This window comes from Silurus meridionalis, chromosome 20 (assembly GCF_014805685.1).
Source record: "Silurus meridionalis isolate SWU-2019-XX chromosome 20, ASM1480568v1, whole genome shotgun sequence".
Lineage (NCBI taxonomy): Eukaryota > Metazoa > Chordata > Actinopteri > Siluriformes > Siluridae > Silurus > Silurus meridionalis.
In genome coordinates, this window is record NC_060903.1 from 6979370 (window position 1) to 6999293 (window position 19924).

The 19924-nt window shown below is 38.3% G+C and overlaps 1 protein-coding gene across 10 annotated transcripts in view; it reads right to left on the bottom strand.

Moving 5' to 3' along the window:
* Window positions 1–19924, bottom strand: part of LOC124403191 (receptor-type tyrosine-protein phosphatase S-like) — a 135718-nt gene that overhangs the window by 26653 nt on the left and 89141 nt on the right. For all 10 annotated transcript variants that reach the window (XM_046876836.1, XM_046876829.1, XM_046876828.1 and 7 more), the window contains 3 exons: window positions 4166–4260; window positions 3379–3632; window positions 1796–1883 (listed from right to left, as the gene is read on the bottom strand). In XM_046876836.1, coding sequence (XP_046732792.1) covers window positions 1796–1883; window positions 3379–3632; window positions 4166–4260 — 437 coding nt within the window. The remainder of the gene's footprint in view (window positions 1–1795; window positions 1884–3378; window positions 3633–4165; window positions 4261–19924) is intronic.

Sequence of the window (19924 nt, forward strand, 5' to 3'; positions counted from 1 at the left end):
TTTCAGTTCTCCATGTGCATTTGTTTCTGTTTTTGCCATTTTTGTATTTGTTTTGTTTTCAGTATTGTCTGTCCCCCAGTCTCAGCAATTGGCTTGTTATCCTAATGTGTGCACCTGTACTGTGTTGCGCACTTGTAGTTAATTATGCACTGTTGTTTCCAGTGCTCTTCACCTATTCTTATTAATTGTTCTTGTACATTACTTACTGACTACTGCCTGTCATCTTCATTGGTTAAATAAATTACTTGTTTAATATTGTTCTTTGACCCAAGCTATAAATGGTGATTATGACTATTGGATTGCCTTAAACAAGAAAATTCTTACTACATGCACTTGCTACTAACCACACGTTACCATCCAGAAAACTTTCTGTCATCATCCACACATCGGTTTCTCTCCATGTCTCTCTAAATTGCACCTACTGTATGTTTGGGAAGTGCATACAAGCTAAAGTGCACACCTCTGCATTACGACAGCTCAAAGTCCCCTAGCAGCAGCTAACGCAAGCCCTACACTTAACTCTGCTGAGTGCCCTCATCATTCAGGCTCAATATACAGCTGCCCAGATGGAAGATTATTACTCATACTGAAGTCACTGTTTATAAAAGACCTACGTGTTTCAAATGAGTATGGTGCAACAGCATGGTGGTTTGGTCAACTTGTTTTTCCAACAATGACAATTTGAATCCTATTCTGAGAAACATCAGTGGACCAAATTTTTTAAGCTATGACGCTGACTCACAAAAAGTCAGGGGTGTTTACCCATCAGGAAAGCTGACGTGCTTCACCACTGACATTTGCTCAGAACTACAGGGTGCTGGCTTAATAAATGTTTCAAGTTTTAAAATTGAATAAGCAAATGTTTAACTAGCATATTTATAATAAAGCACCCTGTACGTACACATAAAAAGGATTGATTATTCTTAGTAAAGCTAGCAATAAAATAACTACTAGTAATAGTAATAACGCATACTATTAGTGACAGAACAGTTAAGGACACAACAATCTAATGCTTTTTCAACACAACTACAAACCAGTACTTTTCATAAAACTATTCTGAACCACAAGACTTTCAAAATGCAATTTTATTCCAGGTGCTCTAATGCTATATGATGTTAACTATGTTTTAGTGACAGTACTCTAAAGCAGATTTCTGTTTACTCACCAGGCAAGCTAACAGATTTGATCGCTGACATTTGCTCTGAAGCTACAGGGTGCTGGCTTAATACATTTTTTATAGAAATCCAGACTTTGCATAATAATGCATGTTCAGTACAACCTCGAAAACTCTTTACACAAAAATGCTGGTTGTTCTTTCAATATATCCACAGACAAGCACTAATAAAAATATCACATATTTGCCTTCAGTTCTGACACCAGATGTCATACATTTCTTATTGCAAATTAGGTCTGGAGATTAAGACAGATTGAACACTGAAGTCTGTCTTTGTTTTTTGTTTTTTTCACTAACTATTTTTCTATTGGGTATTCCTTGGATTGAATATATTAGATTGCTCTCATGTTGCTGTGTACCCTGTCAGGTTTGGGCAAATTATATATCCATTATTTTGCCCAGCAAACAAAAATAAAAGCTCCAATGTGCATCCCAGTTACATGTTTTAGTTGCAAAGACACCAACAAGCCCACTATGTGCTAGCTAATGTAATGTAATAAAGTATTTGTGAGTTAAGTGCTTTACTGTTTAACCAAAAATTATAATCAAGAAGCAAACAGTATTTGGATTTTCGACAAAAAAAAACCTTTTGCACTGAACAATAGATGTCCTATGGTATACCTCTTCCAAGTCCATTTCGTCTGGGCTCTTCAGATGCCGGTTCCCTCCTCTGCCTCTCTTCAGTGGAACCACCACCACATAGATATTCCTGTGAGAACAGAGAGACAGCAGTGTGAGCCAGTTTGTCAAGCTTCTCATTAACTAGGCTTACAGCAGAGCAACGGAGTCCGCTAATGAATGTTTTCAGCACTGGACTCCCTGAGGAGCTGCTGATCGTAATGGCAGGGTCCATACCAGCAGACGCATAAGCCATTGGCGCATACAGGTGAATTTAATAGTACACTCAACACAGCAATTTATCATTGGTCAAGCCTGCGGGGGAAAACTCTAAGCCGTGAAATTCTGTGGCTGTTGAAACGGAAAAGCAGTATAAGGTGTGTGTGTCTGTATGTGTGTGTGCGTGCACTGTATGAGATGGCCATTCTGTGAGGTTTGGGTTGCACATGGAAATGCTGGTGCAGCATTTTTTTTTTTACCTGCAGTGTGACTAGGAGCTTCACATGACGAGCAACTGAGCATTGACAACTGACTGTGAACCAAAATTATTAACATACTGAGAAACTGGAAGAAATCCTTCTGTAAATGTGAGCTGGGGTGTGTGTGGAGAGGAGGTGGGGGGGGCTAGAATGGAAGCATGTGGTTGATATATGTAAGTGGATGTGTGATTCAATATCACTGTGTGTGTGTTCGTCTTTGTGTAATGGAGATGTGTTTGTACACATGCGGTTATGCATGATTTATCATGCAAATCACGCGAAACCAGGCTGCAGTCATTTGATTTGTGGGTCAATACAGTGTAAATTACTATTTTCCAAATCTTTAATTACTTACTTAATTTGGAATTTGATTCTTTGATCTACTTTAATGAAATATATAGAGTTTATGCAGAGTTTATGTAACATTTGACAGTAACATTTTAAGCATAAGAAGATATGTGTGGCACAATATCTAGAAAATTATGAAACAGTCTAATTCAATTTTTTTTTATCTTGACAGGTTGTAGAATATAGTCTGAGCTGTGTAATTATGGGTATAATTTCTCGTATAGAACGATAGTATGTATCTTGGCAGTCAGTGACCTTGAGTGTAAGAGAAGCGCTATATACTGCATGTTAAAATGAAATTCTGCTTAATGGGTGATGATGAAGTGATTAGAAGGATCTGCTTTAATATTAATATTAGCTCTGTCATCAAGGCAGTTAATGTTATGAGTGCCTTTTTATTTTCACTCTGATTAAAAGGCAAACCAGGTCTTTTGTTTCTTCTACTATTTAATCCATCAGTCTACGTATTTTTTTTTAACAAAAATTGCCGATTTTATATATAAAAAAAGAATCCCTGCATGCTGGAGTACCTAGTGGTGGAAAGAGGGTGGTCATCAGAATATATGGGATTTACAAAAGACTGGAAACCAAGTGATAGGTACATTTGAGTAACAGCAGCAAATTATATGTAAAAATTGCTTTAATTTAATCGTGTATTGTTATTATTGTGTATTTACATATGCTTTGAAATGCATGTGTGTAGACTGTGTGTGTGTGTGTGTGTGTGTGTGTGTGTGTGTGTGTATACTCTTTACTCACCTAACATTGTTCCTGTTGTCCAGCGAGGGCAATATGATGGTGATGGTAGTCTCTGTATCACGGCTGTGGTCGATCTCAGGCCGATTGATGACCATAGGTGGTGAGGTTTTGGCATGGATGCGGTGTCTCAAGCCACCCAGGTTACCTTCAGGACTTGTGATTTTAAAATCGTAGCTGGTGTCAGGCATCAGGTTGGGGATCACGGCTTTCCTCAAGTGAGCGTCGACCTCCATCTTCTGACGGTTGTACTCCACCTGAGGAGCCATTACAATTATCTTCATTCAATCATAGAGATGCTGTAACAGTATTAATGCCCCAAAAGGCTGTATCTACATTTCCATAACCACAAATAAAGCAGTGATAATAAAATTAATCCCACACTTTGCCATGCATGGCTGGACATGCTCTACAGTATGTGTGAATCGGCTTGAAGTGGCCAGAAACTAAGGCAATAAATAGACTGAAGCTGTATAATATATTGGGGATACACAAGGCGCTAATAATACAGTATCTAATGACCCTTAAAACAGGGGCTAATTTTTGATTGGGTTTGCAAGTATTCTGAAAATCAGACAGGTTCCAGGCTCTAGACTGTTTGTTATCCCTGTAGCATTTTCTATAGACTAGACAAAATAAGTGTCTTTTTTTTTTTAAGGGAAAAAGAAGTTTCTGGTCTGACGTATGTACAGTATACACATACTACTAGCTGTTAAACTGTTAATCATCCACTGTGAATGCCTTTGGTTCCACACCATGCTGTGTGTTTGACATGTTGGCCGACACTCACAGTAAAGCGGTAGGGGGAGCTGCTCTCCGGAAACTCCCACGTCAACAACACACTCGTCTTGGTCGCCAGATTCACAGAGAAGTTCCTGGGTACATCTGTCAAAGCACACAAAAACAAGCATTAGTAAACTTCCAATTAATAATCCAAAGGTGACACATTTGTTATAAAGACTGAGGCAATATTGAAACACAGAGATCAAGGTGGTGTGCGGGCTCCTTCCCGCTGTTCCTTTAATCAGCGAAAGGCTGGGTAGGGAATTCTGGGAAATAGAGAAGGTGTGAGCGTGACGATAACAGTTGGACGGTTATGATGGGCCACATATGTCACCATGGCATTGCTCCAGAGAAAGCTGGCCTAGATTCCTGTGTTCCTCATGAAGAGCAGAGAGATGGACATGGACATTCATAGAGTGAGAACTTATATGCAAATGGAATGAGTACAACCAGGTTTTGTGCCACATAACAAACTGGAGTGGAAGTTAGTGAAATTAGAACGCAAACGAATTAGAAGAGATGAATGAGTGCAAAAGCTTCCCATCACTTACCATGAGATTCTCCATTAAATATAGGGCTGTTACATCCACTTACCTCTGCAATCAACACCCACACGACTTGCTGACTTTTACCTTAATGCTTGTGAGCATATCATTCTCACGATTACTGCTCCATTCAAGTGAGGGCAACTCTTATTGTGTTGCTGGATAAAGGTTGAAGGTGGAGCAAGCCAGCGAAGGTGCTGGAGTATTCCATTTGCTTCTGGAAACTTGAATCCTTACATCGTCCACCAATCCGCTTGTGGGTGGCATCCCTGCGTTCCGGCATCCCTACTGCATTGGTTCCTGGATAGTTCCTGCTTTTCCATAATCCAGAGGCATTGAATAGAAGTGCAGTAAACTTTGGGTCAGAAGGTTCCCATGGCCATGTATCAAGAGTGCCTCCTGATGGATGGGATCAAAGAAAACAAAGAATCGCATATGCAATGAAAACAAGCTCACCCCATTCCCTCCATACAACCCTACTTTCTCTGTTCCCTTAGAAAGGTTACAGGCCATACCAGTAGTTGCATGTAGTTACATTTGGAATTTCGCCCTCACTGGTGGAAAAATGATGTTGCAAATGTTATTTCGACTGCTGTCGAAACACATTTCGTGATGTGAGTTGTGCTAGGTCCTCCAGTGTGCAGATCAACCAGTGAGAAGAGTGTGAAGAACAATACATGAAAAGCAATCAGTGGGAAAAAAATGAAATTCGCACACACAATTGCTTTTCATTCGAGACTTGCGGCCGCACTGCAACGCAAATGTGCAACACTGAAAAGCAAAACCTTCAGTGCATTGCTCTTGTGTTGCATGATCTCTTCAGTGAAAAATATTCAGCAGAGGGATTGCTTTTTAAGCGTAACGATGCAAATGTAAGGTGAACGAAGTTTAAAAGCAATCCACACCATCTGCCTTGCATTTCACTGTGTGGTTTAACGACTGACGAGCAAACATCGATAAAACAAAGAAAAAAATTGGAAACAAATAAAAAATAAATAAAAATAAAAAAAAACTGAGGAAAGCAATACACAAATTGCATTCGTTTCTCAAGATTGCAGTGGATCCAAACCTGGGCATGAGGCGTAAATAAACTCCGGATGCAAATCTACCACAGGGTACCATGCACATCACACGTTATTGATGTTTTTTTTTTGTTTGTTTTTTTTTATAATATGTCTAGAAATAACCACAATTAACCTGTGGCTCTTACAATCCAAGTATGAAGTATGAACCTCCATCTGCACAAACCCTGAAGAGGATTATAGACGTGTGCAACAGAGGAACTAATACTGACAGTCTAGGAGTCCTTACAAAATAATCAAAAGCCAATTTCCTGTGTGTGCTTGCTTTAGTGCCTCTGGATGAGATTTCAGCAGCTGTTCAGGTTGTGTACTCTTATTTCATATTTCGTTCTGCTGCTTTCTGAGCTGGAGAAACTCTGAGTACCTTTTACAAGGCTTGTATTCCTGTTGCTTGCCATGCATACAAAATGTGTGACACGTATACACCATGTGAATCTTGCACATTCTCAGTGACAGTAATTCTCTCACTCTCACACATCGAGATGTATAGGACTGTGGGTGATACTTATATGTTCCTGCAGGCAGGAGAGTCTATACGTGCTATATTACTACATAGGTGGTGGGATGCTCCAGGCTTCCTAAAAATATTTCTGATAACAAACAAATAACATGTATCTACATGCCTGGTGTCTGTGCTTCAGCTCCCCGAACACAGCACTACTTTAGTGAAATCAATATTGTCCTAAATCTTAGTTTACCAAATGTTTGGTTTGACAGATATATGTCTGATTTATTGTTTTTTCGTCTTACGGATGTAATACATTGAAACTATCTGATTCTGTATCCATATTTTTATATATGCCAGTATAATCTAAGAAATTTTGGGACATTTTAGAAAAAAACTGAGGTAGAAATGTTATCACTGTCACATGGTATGTAAATTCTAGCTTTGAAAGTTTAGTTTAGCAGTCTCACAAGACATGTATGGAGGACTATTTTCTTCAATGTTCCATTTACATTGTTATTTTTTATGAGTTTTTTTGTACCTGCTATGAATTCATTTGCCCAAAACAAACTAGTAGTCTTATTAATCCACTATGACTCCGAACAGACAGTTACTAAGGATGTCCTAACTGCTTCATGCATAAGCACTATATACAAATTTTTTATTTAACTTTTGTTTTATGCATGAAAGTAAAACGCTCCAGCTCATGCAGCATTTTGTTGAATCCGACAAACAAAACACCAAAAAATAACAAAAGAATTAACCAAGCTAAACCAGAAAAATATTAATTTGCCTCCTATTCAAATTGGTACTTTATATCCAATTACAAAGCCATCTGGTCTAAACGTGTCCGTTCTTTAGGAATAAAGTATGTGTATTCAGATCTCGATTTTGGTTCATTGCCATGTTTTCAAGTACTACATTTTGAGTTTGTCTCCTCTAATCTACAGCAATTTGCCTTCGTATGTATGTCATGTACAAATTTTATGTGACTTTTATTTTAAAGGGCAATTTTAATAAAAAAACAGTTAAGTTTTTGTTTCCCTGCCCCCTATACACAGCTGATCCCATCTCCTCTGCTGTAAATCTCGTAAATTGCCTTTTAGAGAAAAACAATGCAGAGCTGAGAAGCACTGTTCTGATTTCAAGGCTGGAAAACTGTCAATAGGAGCCTGACAAAGAAACTATCTGAATAATTGAATTAAATACTGTAAATAGTAGTCATTATAAGGCATACATTTAAGATAATCCACCAGGATTTCATTAACACTGTGGAAAACCTATATAAATGTTTTTTATGTTTTTTTTTTTAATGATGTTATTTTATCTTCTTTCACTTGAGGTGCAGATTTGTGTCAGCTGGCAATCAGTAAAAGACTGGAGTAATGGTGTGCAGTGTAAAATACAGACACTTGTGCAGAAGGAGAACTTTGCTCTAATGAGCTTCACGTCGATGCTCTGAAGAGTGTCAGCTCAGGTTGATCTGTCTCAGCATTTAGAACAGTATATTCACAACCAAGTGTTGGGCAGTGAAGCCTTTGTGAGGAGGTTTCATAACCAGGTTTATGTAATATATATATATATATATATATATATATATATAGACATCTAAAGGGTTTTTCCAGACTGCCTTTTATATATATATATATATATATATATATATATATATATATATATATATATATATATATTAGAGCTGTCAATTGATTAAAATGTTTTATCAGAATTAATCGCATGATTAAGTTTTTAATATATAGCAAATATGGGTGCTTTATGTAAATGTATGTTTATTATTAGTGAAACCTTATTCAACATGGAGCATGAAGAACAGCTTGTTTGTGGCTTGCTTAGGAGCGGAACACGCTAAGTCAGACCTTGAGGGAGCCAACTGCGACCACTGTGCTCATATGTCTCTGGACTCGTTATGCTTGCGTTGGGCACTCTTCAAAGAGGGTGCCCTTACTCCTTGTGGTTCTGGCCCCGCTCTTGCCGAGACAAAGCGGTGTGGCAGTTCTTGGGGGTCGCATATGGACCTTGCAGAGGGTTTTAAGACAAGCTTGTCCCTATCTCTGACCTCACCTGCTCGAGCTAGCTCTCGTTCACAGCCCTGAGATCAACCCAGCACCTTCTATCGAAGGCATAAAAACAGAGCATCGTGTCGCGCACTCTCCCTGTCAAGGATCCTGCATAGCGCTCTGGGTCAAAGCCCCGGGAAGTGACAGATCTGAGGACTGTCATTTTCAATAAGAGGGCTTCTGAGATAGGACATTCTGGGGATCTGACTGTGAAAGGGCACACTGCACCGCATTACTCTGTGCCGTCCTTTCCTGGCTCCCTCAGGGACCTGGTACATTAACCCTGCCACGAAATGTGTTTCGGTCTATTAGTGGTCCAGGAGAACTCGTCGCCTATTTGGAGGCTCCTAGAGCCGCATCAGGGCGCTACTCCGGCTCAAGGCACACTAGAGGTCAGTCTCGAGAGACTGATACCCTTAAGAGACTACCTGTCAGCCTGGAAAGCTTTGCCAGACCAGTCTCAATGGGAGTGAGCCTATTCGATTAAATTCGGGTCTCGTCTGCCCCGCTTCGACGGGGTCCTTCCCACTCTTGTGGGAACCAAGCAGCCTCTGTTAATAGAACAGGAAGTAAGCACTCTCCTGAGGATGCCGCAAATGAGGAAGGAGGCCACCGAGGTGGTCCCTCTGTCAGAACGAGAGTCCAGGTTCTACAGCCGGTACTTCATAGTTCCCAAAAATGACGGTGGGTTGCGTCTTATTCTGGATCTACGTCAGCTGAACCACTCATTAATGAGACTCAGGTTCAGGATGTTGACCCTCAAGCAGGTCGTGTCTCTGATCAGATCTGAGGGCTGGTTTGTCATGGTAGATCTAAAGGATGCATACTTCCATGTATCCATCCTTCCTTCTCACAGGAAGTTCCTGAAGTTCGCTTTCGGGGCCAAAGCTTACCAGTATCGTGTGATTCTGTTTGACCTTGCCCTCTCACTCCGCACCTTCACAAAGTGTGTTGATGCGTCTCTGGTCTCCCTAAGATGGGATTTTGCTCTTCTAATTCCCTCCACTCTTCTTGTTCCACTAGATTTTGGAGTGTGCTTATCTCACACTGGAAATATGACACAAAACTAAAGTTTAATTAAAGTACATTTATTCTGAACATTTTGTTTTACCAAAGCTCATCTGAGCATTACTTGGATAAGACCAGGTTGTTTGTCTACTAATGAATAAATGGATGAAGCATGTCCCATTTACATTTTCACTTTTTCTAAATTCACCTTAGTGTTAAGCAGTGACCCATGACTTCACTTGGTTAAAAATATGATGTTGCCAACTCCCCTGTTTTATACATATACACAAATAAGATGAAAGAAATACTCTAGTGAAAAGAGACCAAAGTGTACTGTAAAAATAGCCCCTCTCCAGCAAATGCAGATATCTACTGTTACTGCAGTAATTAAGAAGCTTGAAACCAGAGCTGTAACGAATCTGCCTCAAAGAGGATGCAAGTGAACAGTATTTTACCCTGACGCACAGAAAAGTAGGATGTTCAAAAAAGCAAAAAAGCATCAATATTGGCAAAAGACGGTGGAGATTTTAGTCACCACATTTTCAAATCTATAATTACAGAACACTTTCATGTGAACTAATGGAACAAGAAAGCCTTTTCTTTTACCTTACCATAAGTATCAAACCTGGAGTTTGCTACACTCTTCTAAACTCTTTACTGAATTTGTGTTCTTTGGTCAGTTGGGATTAATATAATATTAAATATTAATATTAAACAATTATGTGTGGTGTTCAGGGTAGTTTTTCCTCCAAATGCCTTGGAACTCTTAGTATCTCAGAGCATGTGGAGAACTGTTCAGAGGTATGTTTGCCCTTATTAAGCATTATATGAACCTTGCATAGAAGGTTGATTATATTTTTGTTTATTTTCTTACAACAAATGCACCTAAATAAAATGTTAGATTTCACACTTCAGTAAGAGCTTCAGCTAATTAACGGTAGATATTTTGTTTCCAAACCTTCTTTCACCCATCTTTACCAAGGGCACCAATAATTCTGGAGCAGAGTCCTGAATTGCAGTTCCGCCTCCCCTTATGTGCCTGCCACAACCACATATTCTGCTGCATCATCCGTTTTTCACTAACACAGTGCCGGCAGGAAGAGAAGAAAAAAATACACAGGGTGAAGGAGAAAGAAAAAACAGAGAGCATGTGATAGAGAGAGATAGAGAGAGAGAGAGAGAGAGAGAGAGAGAGAGAGAGAGAGAGAGAGAGAGATAGAGAGAGAGAGAGAGGAAGAGAGGGAATGTGAAAATTATGAGTCAGGAACAGGGGGAGCGTAGGAGTGAAGGGAAAATCGAGTGCAGGAGGGGAGTTAGTGAACGAGCAAGCGATTTTGTGAAAAGGAAGAATGGACAGCCTGCTGGAAGAGCAAGAACAGTTGAGGGCTAACAAGCAGGGAGAGAAAGTGACAGAAAGAAAGAGCGATTCATTCGTACTTTTACCTAAACGTGTATTTCACTTGAATCTCAATTTATGAAAGAGTGGATTTGGGCTTTGAGAGCATCTCTGGCTTTAGTGCATTCAATTGTGGACATCTAAAGCCTTAATGAACAAAGCATAGGCACATCAGGCAAAAAATATAACGCAAATGTTTTCTATAAATTCAACTAATAGACATGCTTTTATCCAAAATGACTCAGAGTGAATACAACTGACCAGTTTATGGTCAAGAGTTTGGCTCAAGGACGCAACTATATTGGTGTTTGACATGAATGTTAACTGAAGCTCTTGAGCTGTATGTGCATGAGTTTTTGCATTGTGCTGCTGATTGATGACTAGTAAGTCATGTATGAAAAGTATGGAAAAGGAAATAAGCATTACAGAATATTAGAAAACTGACTGGAGTTTCCTGTGCTATTTTGTCTATTAGATATAACACAAAGCTTGATAAATGGGACCTATTTAATGAAAATGTTAAAATCTTGTTTTGTTAAATATTTAGCCATTTCAAAGGATGAATATATAAAACACCATTCTTCACTGCTCATGTAAAATCTGCTCTCAGATTTTACTCATACTCACACATTAATTTTAATTTTTTTATGTGGTCTGATACTAAAGGATTTTGGTTAAAATATAGTACTTAATTTTTCAACCATTTGCCTAACATGCAGGTTTAGTCCAAACAAAATGACTAAACACATTACTAACACACTGAAAAATAAGTGCTATTTCTGTGTTTAGGTGGTTTTTACAGCATTCACAAACTATCAGTTTACCTCATATGACCAGAAAGAAAATATTATGTTTTCATTAGAGCCAAGAGAACAGTTTGGGAGAAAAAAGTTGCATTTAATGACCTGTGGTGCAACTGAACTTTGCATCAAAGTCTAACTCACTAACAAAACAGTCAAAGCTGTGAAGAGAACCATTTGGACTATTTTATATCTAAAACTGAGCGAGCAAAGAACAAAAACCAACACAAGTACATTCAAAGTCCTTACAATGTTCAATTAGTTCAGTCTTTACAATCTGCTGAAATGGACACTGTGTACCATGAAAGGCTGAAAGGTGGGACTCACTAAAATAACAATGTTTTAATACATAATAGCTAATATGTAATATTGATAATAAAATGTGAGCAAATTCTATCAGCTATTTAATTATTTAATGAATTTATTGATGTGTTTATTTCCAAAGCAGACAAATCCAATACAGGAATTAAACCCATGTTTAAAACCAATTGGAGAGCCATGCATGTCACACCTAAGTTTTCAGTGGTGTCCTATCTGAATCGATCCACCTCTTAATACCATCATTATGATGCCAGGGCTATAAAAAGCATCAATATTATTCAGAAATGCAGTATACCCGAGCGCTGCATCACAGACAGGTGTCTCACACAGTGAGAATGAATTTCATTGCTAAAGCAAGAAACCCAATAAACACAATGCAACAAGTCTCCTTTCACAGCAGCCACAGCTGTGTCGCCCGCATACATCATCTCTAGCAGATGCATCAATATTAACCTCATAAAATGACCCTAGGTTTTCCATGCATTTAAATGAAGAGAATAGACTATTGAGAATAATTTAATAATTCATGAAATAAAATATATTAAAATGTAAGTCAGTGATTCGGGGCGTTGCTGGCCCTGATTGCTCGGTATGTCAAAAAGCAGAACAAGGTCAAAAGATCTACAAAACAGAACTGAGGTAGACTACTATCTGTAACTTGGCAACAAAAAAAATGGGTCAATAGAGAGAAAAAGCTAATTAGTGAAAACAGGAACTGAGTAAATGCTTCCAAATATGACAACGAATCAGAGTCTCTTTTTGAAGCATGTGTGTGTGTGTGTGTGTGTGTGTGTGTGTGTGTGTGTGTGTGTGAGTGTGTTTGTGTGTGTGTAATTGAGCACACCTCTGCATCATCAGTAGCTTGCTGAATAAGAGCACTGCAGTGTCTAGGAATTGCAGTCCATGGCAGCCATGTTTGATGATCACAGTGCTGGAAAATGGAGTTGCCAGTTTGCTGTACCCTTTCAATCTACAGTATGGGTTGGTGTTGGCTTGCTTTCTGAATTTCCATGCCAATGTCAATGGTAATTCTACTGTTTTTTCTAAAGTGTCTTTCAAAATTTTCCCTGATCAAGTAAACAATCATGATGAAGCGTTTTTTTTTTTTGAGAAATACTTCAAAGCCCTTTTAAAAATCACCAAAGGATAAACTTATGTTTCTTAAATACTGGTAAATGTAATACAGATACACTATAGATATTTCTATGCAAAAATGCAGCAATCTATACAAATGTTAAGATTCTTCTTAAAATAAATGTAGACACACATTTTCACCTTGGCAAACAAGGCCCACTGTGCCTAAAAACAAAACAAAAAAAGCATAGTGAGACGACTTCACCTGGTCATCTTCCAGCATCACAACTCTAATGCACACCAGCCTGTCAGACTTCCTGTTCTCCTACATCTGGTAACCATAGATCTGCCCTTTCGGTTGCCTTGGCAACGCCAAATTGCCATGCCGCCCTAATGGTGGTGGAGATAAGAATCCGTACCTCCACCTGTGAGGACGATGCCACACAAAAACACACATAAAACACACATGCACTTACCTGAGCTCAGTCACATGGTGGTCACAAAATAGCAAGTGATTTTCGACACCATACAAACACACTCAGCAGCACTGTGGTGAAAATCAACCCCAAGAGGAAGTGCACTACTTTAAAGTCTTGTATTACGGGGGTTTTCACCTCTTCACACACACACCAGCTGCAGTGATTTTATCTGGCTTTTTTTTTCTCACACACTTAATCACTTCAACTACAAGAAGACTGCCGAGACGATCACAAAAACAGTCTGGGCAATGGGGTTTTCAGAAAAACTGCCACAGCACAACTAGTGGTTGTAAGCAGATACACAAAATATAACAAAGACATGAAGCTGAGGTTGGGTTCTTTCCACCTCAGAAGTGGATCAGTGGCTGTTGTGTCAGGTGATTACACCGACTCAAAGACCCCTAGATTGGATCTGCCTTTGGGCTGATATTATGCTGAGTCATTGATGTGAATGGCACAGAATTAATGTGATAACAAACAGAAACAAAAATGTGAATAATCACTAAAAATTATACTTCACATTGAACTGTATTGTCTATCAGAAGTGAAGCACTATGTGTGTTTGTGTGATTAGATGTCTGGAGCGTGAGAATGAAGTCATGCAACAGATCAAGTGATAAATCTTATAGTTGGTTATGTGGTGAAGCATTCGTATGTTTAGAGACAGAGATGCATTCAAGATCTAGAAAAAAAAAAACAAGAAGTTTAACAAATTTAATACTAGCTTTTCGATTGTATTCGTTTAAACTCACAATAATCATTCCTAAAGTGACTTTCAGGTTTATGCGATCACATTTTAAGTGTTAAGTTAATTTATTCGCACTGGCACCAATCTTTATTTTAATAAAGAAACACACTGAATGGCATGTTTAGTAAGGCAAACATGCAAAACAGACAAGACGTGCTACTTAGAAACACGCAAACCCCTGGAGGTCTTGTTAGTAAATCATCTTGAACAGTTTTGAAGCGTTATCAAGCTTGCCAAATTTTTTTTTTTTACACACAAATTCCTAAAAAGAGTGTAAATAATCATTTAAATATTTTTATTCACAGCTTATATTTGTGACAAATTCTATACCAGATTAAAATGCGCACTAATGAACGTCAATAATGTTTGTTCTTACTGATAATTAGACCAATCAGAGCACATAAATAATTAATATAGGACTTAAGTAAGGGATATTAATATTTATATCTGGTATTCCCAATATTACCAGATGATAACAGGTGACACTATGTGCTGGAAGTAAACATTTGCTGTGTTAGTAGTAAAGATATTATATTTTAGATTTTTGGGAGGAAAAAAACCCAATGTTGAACAGAAAAAACTATTAATAAATAACATTAAAAATTTTATAAAATGGTCTTTCTTTCTGAAATATTATTCTTTAGTTGTAAATAATGATCCTAATGCATTGGATTAAAAGATACACAAATGTCCTTAACGCTAGGTGTAATAAAACGGAAGTCATATATTGTCTCTCCTACATTTGCTTCAGGGGAAAAAACGAAACAAAACAACCCTGCAGTCAAAGGCACTAACAGCATTACGTCACTTTCACATGTCTATTTGCACACTCTTCTTTTTTACAATGTGCCCTCCCCCATACACACACACACACACACACACACACACACACACACACACACACACACACACACACACACCTCCCCCCATCACCTACACACTCATGCACACATAGTATCCTTGCAGACACACAGGCTTGTATCATTTCCGTCTCCTAGCAATTAACAGTTTGCCACTCGTGCTCCCATGATACGCCGCCGGAGATGGGATCCTTTCCACTGGGTGCAGAGCTCTGCATACATGCCAACCGCAGGCACAATATCATAAGCACTTAGGGCTCTTAAATCTCTTTGCTCAGTAATATGTAACAATGGATCTCCTATTATTCATGTTGTTTTTATTGTACACCAAAAATGGTTAGTGTTGTTCTACTTTTTTTATGTTTTTAAAATCCATTTTATTTTCATCATTTAAAATAAAGAAAATGTACACACTTGTGCTCTTGACTTTGCACTACCAAGGGGGATAACTTTATAGCCACCTGCCTAATATTGTGTTGGTCCACCTTTTCCTGCCAAAACAGTCCTGACCCATTGAGCATTAACAGCATTAACTTCTTTAGCCATTTGAGCTACAGGAGCTCGTCTGTTGGATCGAACCACACGTGCCAGCCTTTGCTTCCCATGTGCATCATCTGCCCATAACCCTGTCGCTGGTTCACCACTGTTCCTTTGACCACTTTTAATAGATACTGACCACTGCACATCAGGAACATCCCACAAGAGCTGCAGTTTTGGCTCTGTCAAACTCACTCAAATCCTTACGCTTGCCCATTTTTCCTGCTTCTAAAACATCAACTTTGAGAACAAAATGTTCACTTGCTGCCTAATATATTCCACCCACTAACAGGTGCCATGATAAAGAGATAATCAATGTTTTTTACTTCACCGGTCGTAATGTTATAATGTCAATGTTATGCCTGATGTGTACATTAATTATTAATATGTATAAACTATAAAATATAATGAAAAATCTGTTAAACAACCTGAAATGCTTTTTTATTTATTGTGATATTAAATGTTTGACCAGATTCATTAGATTACAAAAAAAAAAAAAACAAGACACCTTTTTGACAGCTGACCAACACACCCATAAGTGGGTCTTCGTTATACGGTCCATTTAGGACGGCTTTTTATGCTGTTGCATTACAATTAACCAATACTGGAACCAAGATGCTCAAATATTTTCCAGCATGACAATACCCAAGCTCTATAGAGACATGGCTGGTGTGAAAACCACACTGAACCTTGATGAACTATAAAGCTGACTGCATCCCTAGGCTTTTTTTGTCCAGCATCAGTGCCTGAAATTACTACTGCTCTTGTAGTTTAATAAGTAGAAATCCCCACAGCTATGCTCTAAAATCTAGCATAACATTTTGGCAAAGTTAGCTTTCTGCTTTTAGGTTGATATTTTTAAATAAGCAAAATAACCCCAAAGACATATATACTAAGCTTTTTACCCTTCTTTACCAACGGTGCCAATAATTCTTGACCCGGATGTATGTAAGGATAACTGCCTCAAAAATAAATTTCTTATTAGCTAAAACTTTTGGCTTTTGTGAATTTAGTGGTTTGTTAAATACTTTATTAAAGTATATATTTGAAAGTTTGTCTATGAAGAAATTTAACGTCCTTGTTTTTTTTTTTTTTTTTTTTAATGTGTTCATTATGCTTCAGGGTGTTCAAGGGTATGAACAAAAAAGGATGAGTCTCCATATTAAGTCCTCATTTAAAGCTTGATGAGACATTTCAATGAGATGGCTTTTGATTATTTTCTTTTTTACTGGATCGCACTATATTTCTCCATAAAAGTGGCACTTTTAGGGCTGACTCTGTAATCTCAGGCACAGCGAAGCAGTAACTTTCCCAGATTCCTAATGAATATCTGATGTATTTTATAAGATTCAACTACCTGGTAGCAGGTCTTTAGCAGATCAAGACGATGGCTCTCATTTTCTGTGGTAGAAGAAACACACTTACTACTTAGTACAAGATGAAGTTTAGACTATGAGCAGCCAGGAGTCCTAAGTGGGTGGAGAGGATCGAAAGCAAACATGGAGAGGGTGGAGTGATTTAAAGAAAGAGAAATGAAATGATTAAGAAAAAACACGTCTCAGGAAATGTAATAATGGAATGTCAGATGGCGGAGATGAGATTCTGGAGAAGATTTTATGTCCCCAAAATGACAAACAAATCAATAAACCTAATTACGGCCACTGAATTCAATTTTGCTCCAAAACTTCATAGATAAACGAGTTGAGCGAAACAAACCATGAGGTGATGAAGCAAAATGATATTAATGACATTTGTTAATGAATTTACAGTATGATAAATAATACAAAGCACCGGCAATGTTTATCTGAGAAACCTGGGAAACGCTGAAACAGTCGAACGTCTGATGATGAAAGAAGCATATTGAACGGGAATAGACAACCTAATTAAAGGGAAAGTGAGTGTGTAATGGATAGCTGTCACCTGTCACCCCTCATTCTGTTGCAGCACAAAAAGAGATTGATGGATGGGTGGATGGGCATCTGGCCTGAGGGAAGAAACAGATCAGGCTTCTCAGCCAGATGGTGACAGGTTATGATGAGTGAAACTAAGCCTAGTGCTGCAGCCTTCAACCAAAACATTTCATTTCATTTACAATCCATCAAAGGTTATTACACATGTGCTATTTTTTAAGCATTAACAGATCCTCCTGAGCATATGCCACAAATCAGCTATAATAATATAAATAATGGAGAGGGCAACAATACATATTGTCTCTCGTTACACTCCAGAAACGCTGGCTATAGGGCTAGTAGTGTCTTAGACACACACAAAGATAGACAGATAAATAGACAAACATGTCTGAGAATGACAGTTAAGTGCTAAATGGAAAAAAAGAATAAATAAATAAATAAAGGCAGACAATCTAAAATTGTAGACTGAATAATTGACTTTATCCTTCCTCAGGGAAAACCGCGTCGTAAAAAATTTGCCACAATGCATTTACATTAGAGATGCAACTCATCTGACAGTGTATCATACAGCGATCATGCATAACTTTTGCTGCCAAAACAGAGCTGACCTATCAAGCATTAACAGCATTAACATCTTCAGGAATTTGAGCTACAAGAGCTTGTGTGTTGGATCAGACCACACGGACCACGGACTCCCCACTTGCACCAATATACCTTGGCTGCACATGACCCTGTCACCGGTTCACCTCTGTCCCTTCTTAGGATCACTTTTGAAAGATACTGACCACTGCACACCAGGAACAGCCCACAAGAGCTGCCAGTTTGGAGATGCACTAAACCCAGTCGTCCAGCGAACACAATTTGGCCCTCGTCAAACTCACTCAAATACTTACGCTCGCCCATTTTTCCTGCTTCTAACACATCAACTATGAGGACCAAATGTTCTGCCTGATATGCTGCACTGACTAATAGGTGCTATGCTGAAGCGATAATCAGTGTTATTTACTTTACTGGTCATAATGTTATGCCTGATCGGTGTACCTTTGAGTTGCACCTCATCTGACATTCAACCAGCTGATTAGGCAGGGGAGAGAGAGAGAGAGAGAGAGAGAGAGAGAGAGAGAGAGAGAGAGAGAGAGAGCGAGAGAGACCTCCTTTTCCATGGGTTCCACCAAGGATTACCGAATAGCATATATATATGGAGCCAATATACAGTAAATCTTTAATATGCCTATACACCAGGTATTACTCCAGTGCAGCACTATAATAGCATAATGAATTTAAACTGTGCCAAAGTCCAACATGGAGAAAATGACCTTTCAGGTACATAGATACAAACCAAAAACAAATTCAAAGAGTAATGTGGAGCATGGATGTCTTCTTTTGAGCTTGTTAAACCTACTATAACTGATAATTTTTTCAGATGTAAAATCAGCTTGTTTTTGGTTATCTGATTTATCCAGCCGTGTAATTATTTTTTAAACTGAACAACAATAAATTTTTCTGTGAAGAAAATCGGAAAAATCCCAAACCGAACCTGTCCACCATCTGTTCATACTTTAATATCTAACACTAAGGTGATTTAGAACCCTAAAGTAAGTAGTACTGATCTACTCCACTTGTCAATTTTTCTTCAGTGAAATGCAAGACTTTCATTCAGTTTTTCAATTTCTGCGTCTATTGCACAAATTAGAAAAGAATATAAAGGCAGACCTATGTGACCACTCACGCACGACACCTGCACGTATTCACATTCGTCTACAAAATCACTTCCACATCAGTTTCAGCACATACATAGAATAACTCATCTGGGATGCAACTCTGTAATAGAAGTTAAACCTGATTTTTTTTAAAACAATGGTAGTTATACACCGATTACGCATCCTCTCCTTAAAATCTCAACATTGCAATGTGTGAACTCTGTGCTGCAATACCACATAGACTGACACTAATAGGTGGCATTAGTGTGAATGGCAGGAGGGTTAATTTGGATCTTTGGTCTCTGTGATTGAGGGTAATTGTGTGAAAGCTGCACAGCTGAAGGCTGTGCTGATGGGCGAAGGACCAGAAACGAGGGAGTTATTAGAAATAATGGAATCCGCGCCGAGTCGTCATAATAATCAATAAACCTGATAATGCTCTTCCGATGAACTGCCTGAGCTCGGGTACACAGAAATGTGGCATGGACAGCATGCCCAGGCATGTAACACAATCATTTCATACGTAGCAATATAATTCAATTTATGGTATCAGAGATGACACGTGGAATTAAAAAACTGACAATGTGTAATTGCTTTCGGAAAAGATCTCGAAATAATGTCTAAAACACACACACACATATATATATATATATATATATATATATATATATATATATATATATATATATATATATATATATATATATATATATATATATATACACACACACACACACACACAGGATAATTGGGCTAAGGTGGGCTCTCATTGTCTGTCATGTCAAC